Source organism: Euwallacea similis, chromosome 1 (genome assembly GCF_039881205.1).
Source record: "Euwallacea similis isolate ESF13 chromosome 1, ESF131.1, whole genome shotgun sequence".
NCBI lineage: Eukaryota > Metazoa > Arthropoda > Insecta > Coleoptera > Curculionidae > Euwallacea > Euwallacea similis.
In genome coordinates this window covers 4,118,771-4,127,815 of record NC_089609.1, presented here as the reverse complement: position 1 = coordinate 4,127,815, position 9,045 = coordinate 4,118,771, and the positions used below count along the sequence as shown (strand labels likewise).

The 9,045-nt window shown below is 34.7% G+C and overlaps 1 protein-coding gene across 2 annotated transcripts; it reads right to left on the bottom strand.

The window, feature by feature from the left end:
* Positions 1–46: 46 nt before the first annotated feature.
* Positions 47–6,804, bottom strand: SCAR (wiskott-Aldrich syndrome protein family member 3 SCAR). Of its 2 annotated transcripts, XR_010752561.1 has the most exons (9): positions 6,576–6,804; positions 6,074–6,266; positions 5,758–5,966; positions 5,535–5,690; positions 5,199–5,429; positions 4,847–5,060; positions 4,300–4,725; positions 2,322–3,849; positions 47–2,269 (listed from the first exon to the last, which is right to left on the bottom strand). XR_010752561.1 is itself a non-coding variant. In XM_066398847.1 (8 exons), the coding sequence occupies exons 1-8, from the start codon at positions 6,716–6,718 to the stop codon at positions 3,652–3,654; spliced, it is 1,770 nt and encodes a 589-aa protein (XP_066254944.1). In that variant the 5' UTR covers positions 6,719–6,804; the 3' UTR covers positions 47–3,651. The 2 variants fall into 2 exon arrangements, 1 of the variants encoding a protein (XP_066254944.1); XM_066398847.1 differs by having other exon boundaries at positions 47–3,849.
* Between the last annotated feature and the right edge of the window lie 2,241 nt (positions 6,805–9,045).

Below are 9,045 nucleotides of genomic sequence, written 5' to 3'. Positions count from 1 at the left end.
CCATCAACTGAGATATCTTCTCAAGCTCGAGGAGAAGGAAACTGTATACATATTTTCGCTTTATTGTACTATTAAATATATCATACATTTCCATAAAATAAAATTATTACGAGTATTTGCAATAGTACGAATCGTTACAGCACTATACTACTAATTATACTTACAAAGTGAATTGATACATTTCAGCATGAAATAATTAGTTTCCAAATATCGACCTTTATTACTAACATTAATTAATATATTCCTATGGATAATAAAATTATTGGAATCGTACAATGTACAAAAAAAATCTTAAGCGAAATAACTATATACAATTAATCAACATAATTTTGTACAAGCCGTAGGTATGCGATAATAAATGTTTGCCGTAAGAATATTTAATACTGTAAATTTGGCATACACTATTTGGAATTAATTATACGTATAATATTCGTTACATTTAAGCATTTCATAAATACAGTGACATCAGACCAACGGGCAACTTGAGCATACAATTCCAAGAAATTAAGATACTCTTACTCCCGGTTCTTCTATCATTTTTGTCAGTCCAGAAATTCAAAGTTTTGGAAACTTTATTATGGCAAATAGGCCAAAGCTTCTTTTAGATCATCGATGTTGTAGTAAAAAATAAGAAATTGTTTCAGAAATACATACATTTTTTCTATAACACCGAAAATGTGACAAAAATTGCATTGTTAATCATACATCCTGATTTCATAACTGGTGATTATTAAAAAAATACTCGCACTTGCAGACCAAAAATCAAAAAATCCTCATATACATTTAAAGATATCGTCCAGGGCCCCTAAATGATCTAGCAGTGAAAGCTTTATTAGAACAAAAAAATCAAATAAAAAAGTAGTCGTTTCATTTGATTTTGCTTCAAAGCTTTTTACTTTACGGTTTTGAAAATCGACTCGCCAACTTGTGAAAAAACTCTCAATTAAAACAACGAAGTCACAACCAATAATCAATTATCTTAAGCTAATTTGAAATCAATATATTTCAAATTATTGATTATTAATTTCAGAGTAGATTCTGCAAAAACTTGAGTTTAGCTTGCCTGTTTGTGTTTCAACATACAAAAATATAGAGATACTTTAATTGAATAGAAAATTTATTTTCTACGAAATATAATTTTAAGTTTGGAATTTTTTGTGTTTATTCAGAAGTATGCACAATGAATGAGATAATAAAATAATGTATTAGCAAGCATAAGGTAAGAATAACAGGTAGGAGACAGTAAGAATAAACTATAAAATAAAAATAGTTACTTAATTTCCATGATACTCAGTTTCAAAATATTTTCCTTCTAACACATGAGTAAACCAGCAATTACGATTCTGTTGGCTTTAATTCCGAATAAGTTGCTAAGTAACCAGCTGGAATTAATTCTTTTTTTATTTATCATTGTATAAAACCGAAGCCAAAATTTATGTTTTGTTAATTTATTGCTGTAAATAAATGCATCTGCAAAGGTGGTACTTTTTTCACAGTCGACTAGATCGCCTAATCTGAATCCCTAAGATCTTTTTGCTAATGCCTTTGCTCTAATTTATTTGCGTGGAGCCATCTTCAAAGATTAATTTATAGAACGCGAGTAAATATTAGATAGAAGTTATTAAAGCAAGTAATTACTTATTCCAACACAATTAAGAACGATAGGTATATGTTCGATATATCGTTAAGAACAAAAATCTGAATGAGAATCGTAATATCTGTCTGTGTGTCTTGGTCGTAGTACCGTAATATATACTACGTGACAAAGAAAGGTAAACACCCATTAAAAACCATTTTATTTTGATAATTTTTTGCATGTTGACTTATCTTAAAAAAAGAAAGAAATGATCAAAATTTCAAGTTTATCTGTTAATTTTTTTTAAGTTTCCATGGGTCGTTCCTTAAAAAAATAAAATTTTGTTTAAACATTTTTGTTCACATTTGCATCGCAACTTTTGTGAAGTGTGTTGCAATCGGTCATAATTTTTACTCATTATGCCTAGAGTGCGTAGAAATGAACAGATCCGTTAGCTTAGTGACTTTGAGAGGGGGCGGATTGTTGGGTTGCGCGAAGCAGGTCTGTCGGTCAGAGAAGTGTCTAGAAGAACTAACAGATCCTTAGGAACCATAGTGCGGTGTTACCAGGCGTGGACTCAGGAAGGCCGTGGGCACAGAGCCAAAGGCACTGGGCGACTCAGAGGAACCACAGAGCGCGAAGATCGTCGATTGCGACTTTTGGCTCTTAGAGACCGATTTAGCAGCAGTCGAGCTATTGCAAATCAGTGGTTTAAAGAACATGGGAATAGGGTTGGTATGCGTACAGTATATCGCCGAATACAAAGTTTTGGCCTTTTGTCCTATCGTCCGCATTGGGTGCTGCCTCTCACTCGCGAACATCGATCTAACCGCTTACAATGGTGTAGAGAGAGGATTCAGTGGAACCAAGAATGGACTCAGGTGATCTTTAGTGATGAATCCCGCTTCTGTCTGGGGATGAACGACGGTCGGGCAAGGGTGAGAAGGCGACGGGGTGAAAGGCGAGATCCACAATTTGACAGAGAGCGTCATGTCCACCGTATTGTAGGCGTTATGGTATGGGGTGCTATCGCATATGGTAGCAGGTCACCCCTAATTTTCATTAGAGGCAACATGATTGCCCAACGCTATATCCAAGAAGTGTTGGAGCCATATGTGATTCCATATTTTCGAACTATCCCGAACGCTATTTTCCAGCAAGATAATGCTAGACCTCATGTTGCTAGGCAAACAATAACGTTCATGAATCAACATCAAATCAACCGTTTACCCTGGCCACCTCGATCGCCGGATCTGTCTCCTATTGAACATGTCTGGGACATGATTGGCCGCAGACTGTTGAATTTACAGCACTCTCCACAGACTTTAGCAGCCCTTACTCATGAAGTTCAGATTGCCTGGAATGAGATACCTCAAGAAGACATTGACAATCTTATTAGATCCGAGCCCAGGCGTATCAATGAGTGTATAAGGAACCGTGGATGCTCAACACACTATTGAAAAAAAAAATGAAGTTCTTCCTCTGATCTTGCTGAAAATGTAATCATTGAATAAGTATGTGGTACTGAACACGTACAAAAAAAATTATCAAAATAAAATTATCTTTAATGGGTGTTTACTTTTCTTTGTCACGCAGTATATGTATATAGATATTTTTTAATTGTTTAAGCATTCAAAAACGGTTTGTCGTCCAGAAAATTTAATCATTTTTGAAGACTGATTGGTTGACAAGGCTGGACCATAATTCATACGACAAAGAATATACTTCAGAAGTTTGCGTGACGACTAAATTCTGGATAAATAATGGAATTAAACAGTATTCTGCGTATATCAAGGGCCTATGTACGATTCTCTAACAACGAATACATGTTTACAGCAGTGTATCGCTGCAACTTTCATGATTTTACCTCGAAGTTACAGCTATACATTTTTAAGGCAGGCATTCATTCTCGATAAATTATATGCGTCTGTTCAAATGCAAAGCTCGATGAATTGTATATAGCAAAGCCCTTTTTATTACGTTTACTAGATGTGTTATGAGGCCGGTCTAAATATGCACGCTCAGATAATATTTGATATTCAATATTCACCTTCGTTTGCTTCGTTCTGTTTATGTCACGCAGACGTTTCGTTTTCGCCCCAACCTTCCGAGTCACATTCCGAATCACTTCCAGACTCTGAATCGCTGAACTCTACGGCGACGCGTCTTGCCAAAATACTGGCTACATCATGAAGACCATTGACGCCACGGTCCACGTCTTGACGCTGTTCGCTTTTCTCCACTTTGCGCAGCTTTATGCCGTCCCTAATAGCCTAGAAGATAATAAAAAAAGTTCATTATGGGCTAATAGATTAAAGTCTTAATTAAGAATCTTTATTAAGATAATCATATATATATAGAGACGTTGAAATAAGAACAGAGACTTTTGGTGGTTTCCATGGAAGTTGGGAAAATTACCTTCCAGGTAAAGTTGGCAGTATAATGATTTAGTAGGCCTAAGAGCATGTTCTGTGTGGACATGATTGGTACTGAATGAAATTTGATGTTTGTCTTGTGCACATTCATAGGTAAAATGCCAAGCGTGTCGTAAAATCACTTTACCACAGCGAATTGCTGGATAGCATTTATTCAAAAACATAAAATAGCATAGATTAGAAGCCATGGTTTCGCAAACAGCTATTTTGCACAACGTTGAAAGATGCATGCACTTATTAAAATTTATACTTAGAAAATATTAATTACAATATTAACAAAATACTTACTTTCAACAAATCATTTCGAGGATCGGCTAGAGGCGGTGCTAATTTGTTTAACACCCTATCCTTCACAGGAGTTAACTTCGGAGGACTGGTCAATGCTCTAATCAAATCTCCGTTCATAACAGGAACGGGTCCCCCAGGAGGAGCATGTACACTGTTACTTGGCATCGGTGGCGGGGGCGGAGGCGGAGGAGCCACCGCTGCTGCAGGTGGAGGACTTATCACACCTGAGCTTGAATTAGCGCCGATGTGCAGATTGGTAGCACTAGTGATTTGTTTCGGTGGTGACATCTGTTTTATTGTCATGCCTTGGTCAATTGGAATAGGGGGTGGCGGTGGAAGATCTTGCAGATGATTGGTTGGTGGAGAGGACATGCGAATTGGTTCCGGAGAGGACATAGAGGTGCGGAGAGGACTCTCCGACATACGCTGATGAAACAATAAAAGCATTAGTAATTAATATATAAAAACGCTTGTCTCTACAGATAAGGAATTTTTTTATGCACTAGTGGCGCTTCCATTAAAAAACTTCAGGTTGAAAATTTATTACCTGCATATGTGGTGGTAATCCATTTGGTGGTGGAGACGTCACCTCTGGTGGTGGAGGAGGTGGTGGTAACTGGTCACGAGTTGATGACGGTATACGTCCTCTAGTCGGGGTGCCGGCAGATGGGGTACTTTGGTTTGAAGGAGGCGCTGGGGGTGGTTGACTAGGTCGCGATTTTGACCGCGTAGGCGTGCCGCCTCCATATAGTGATTCCGAACTGAAAAAAATAATCATACATAGAGCTTGCTAACAGGCTAAAATGTGACAAATATTTTTATATATAATATTTAATTAAAGAACATCAATTATTATTATTATTCAGAGGCAACTGTACCGTTCGGATATTTAATATTACCTCAGTGGTCCCTGACCGTACATTCCATGTTGATAAGGATTTTGGTCGTCGTAATTCATCATTTGATTGTTATTTTGGTATAATGATGGGGAGTTCATGCCGTCGGGGACTTCATGTTCCCGTTGATATGATCTTCGAATTTCAATGGAATTGGGTCTTGGAGGTCTGTGCTCCTGAGCTGCGGCGTACCCTTCGATTTCTTGGGGATATTGATTGAGTTGTTGTGGTATCCTGCAGAAAGATTTATTTTTTAGACGGTGTCCAGTTTCGTTATTAAATGTGTTTTTTTCATTTGATAGTTGAAGCAACATTTTTGAAAATTACAAGAACACTTACCTATAAACAGTATTTTGTGGCATAATATACTCTCCATGTTCTGTGGCAATTTGCTTAAGTTTCTCTCTAGTATTATGAGGTTGCCTAACGCCTTTTTTCCTATGCCCTCTCCCACCTTGAGCGCCATCTGCAGAACCTCTCGCACCTCTATGTCCTCTGCAACAGATATATTTTCTCATGAGGTAATTTTCAAAGAAGACAAAATGGAAAAATAGGTACTTACTTATTTTTCCCTTTATCATGAATGGCCTTCTCGGTATCATTAAGCATCTCCGCTCTCCACAACTCAAAAAAGTAGTTTGGATCTGTGTAAAATTTCAAACCATCTTTACCATCATCCCGATAACAATTAAGTTTATCCAAAGGCGGTGGACGATCACAAGATTTGTACGTCTCTTGCATTGCTGTAGGCATAGTCGCTCTTGAAAAGATCTACAACAGATTTAATTCGTGACATGGTTTCTGGTACAATTTGACTACATTTACACAGTAACTTTAACAAAATTCCACATAGAAATAGAAATCAAATCATATTTTACCTCTTGATCAAAAACCGTTGCACTTTTGAAAGCTTTTCTCATATGGATGTCTTGTAAACTAACTTCCTCAACTGTGCTATCTAACTGGGTGACTTTGACTGCCAATCTATCAATGCGGGCTTGCAATGAATTTGAACGATCGTAAAGCTGTTGAGCGTCCCGCGCTAGTTCACCAAACAGATCTTCAGCATGTCTAAAATAAGAAACTGCAATAAGATTCCTAGAATGGATCGAAATATGGAAATGGTGTTGAACATGATCTTAATTTGATAGATTTAAACTTCAAACAGCTGTTTTCTTCTTGAAAATATGACGTATTTCTTAAACTTGATGCATAAATACTGTTTTAATTAACTACTAATATCAACGAAACAGCTGTATCTAAAGACATAGTTAAATAAAGAAAAAAACGTTCTTTGATTATGATAATGATAGTGGGAATAATGCTCAGAGAAATTCTTATGTATTGGAATTGGACTCTGTTACAGTGTGAAACACTTACCTAGATAAAGATGACAACTGTCTTACAGTATTTGCTAAAGTTCCATTTGTAACACATTCGAGTTCGGAAGGAATTGGCAAGTCTTCAGGAATAGTTCCCCGAGTGACATGAACAGGTTCAATAACCCGCTTAGGCAAAGGCATTTTTCAGGTGTTAAAACCTAGTGTACCACTATATCAGCCGGGTGAAATATAGATGCATTGAGGCTCAGCTTAAAACGTGTTACCTGCTATAAATAAAATAAAAAAATACAGGAAGTTTAAATACAATTGTTTTGATATAATGTATAGTACAGAATTCCCTACTTCTAAGTAAATAGTTGAAAATTTTTGATATTTTCCTGGCAACATACAAGTTTAAAATTACCTCAGAATGAAGAAAATAGAGAAAAGGAGTCAATGGAAATATATAGTGTACTTAGTGTAAGTTAAATAAATACAAATTTTTCATTGATTAGAGAATGTTACACAATTTGTCAATGAAGCACTGGATCATAAATGATGAATATTGCTTAAAGGGTTCTCAAACCGAAGTCCCATATCATGCAAATGTTTCATTACAAAATTAAAACATTTTTAGCAAAATATGAATATATTCAATCTTGATGATGATGAACAATGTTCGAAAATATCGCACGCTGAGTTGCGCAAATCAGCCATGATGTAATCATGAAACTGAATCTCTAAAATAATTTAAAGGAAAAGGCAAGCATGAAATCATACTTAGATAATAAGTTGTACAATGAAGCACCATTTCCCTAAAGTTGCTTAAAACCAAAGGAATTTAACTGATTACATTCCATTGATTCTACCAAACATTTCCATGTTTATTGTAATGTTACACACAATACAAGAGGTAGAGTGTGCGATCTGGAGTGATTTGTCAAGAAAATTTAAAAAGATGCACATACTTACTACTTTAACATGACAGAATTATGAACAGGGAATTTAGTTGTTTACTGCATGGCTCCCTGATAGAGGAATTTTGGAATTGATAAATAATAACAAAGTAAATATGTTGGAAAAAATTAGGCTTATTAAGTAATCTACCTTCATAGAAAGGGGGAGGCTAATAACCGTTTAATCAATATGATTGGATTTTATATTTAAAAATAAGTTATACAGGTTGTTGCAAAATGACCTGTAAAACGCTTTACCTGAAAGACTGAAAACAAAATATGATGATTTATCCCAAATTGCCTTAAAATTAAATTAAAGGTTTTAAAATACCGGACATCAAAGCTAATTTTGTTACAAAGTTATAACAAAATTGTACTGATATCATACTGGTCATTACATATACATATTATACATATATGTATATCAACATAATTCTAAGGATATCTCCAAAAATTATCAACACATACTATAACAAATTATGTTAATTGTGTTATTAGTTTCTAATTTGTTGATCCTCACCTGAATTAAATTCAAAAATGCCATAAATTTTAAAGAAAAATTTCTGAAAATCTGTCGTTATTAATACCTTAGACATGCTCATTAAGACATACACACTCATAAATTATCACAAGGAAGTAAAAGACATTAAGCAAATTAAAACAAAGTGTATTTGTTATCTAACCATTACTGAGCACTACTAAACACCTTATTGTTCATATTTAAGTAGGCTAATATGACAATTACATATTGTTCTCTAAAATCTATTATATAATTGTGAGGAAGCAAAAATTTACATAGTGCATTTATGTAAATGTAGCTCAAGCCTTTTTTTATTAGGGGAAATTAGGTACTTAAAAGCAGATTCTAAATTAATTCTAGGTCTTGAAAAGAAAAATTGTGTCTTATGATAAAGGCTTTTTTATGCTTATAAATACAAAAAAAATCAGAGCAAGGCCCCTTCAAATAATATTCCAAATTGTTGTATCCTTATTGTAAATTTCCAAATAGGATATGAGTCATGATAAATTACTGAAATATTTGCTCTTTATGCATTATACAGAGTAGGACTATTTATACTAGGTAGGAAATATCAGAAGATATCAGTTTTCAAATATAATTATATATTTCTCAGTAAGCAGTTGTTGATATATTTCAAATAAAATCTAATATCAAATATGACGTAAAAAGTGACAAAATGCCAACAAAACATGCATTGAGTATGGAGTAGGTAAGTATACATATATAGAGGGCTTGACCAGTAGATTTATACAAGAATTAAAATATGTCCAGCATCCAACTTGCAATGCAGTTTTTATAAGCCATGTGAGTATGTATGTCTTTAGCCCTGAATGGGTTAAGGGATACACCCTCAGGTTTTGCTTAGACTTAACTAAATATATAAGTAAATGCTGCTTATGTCTTATTATTATGAACTATTCAGTGGACTTAATTTTCCAAAAATATTTCTAAAATGCAAACAAAATGTCACTTTAAATGGGAAATACCATGCAAATGACTTAAGTGTTGCATAGAAATTTCAACAATTTTGGGATGGATCTTAAGTATTGGTT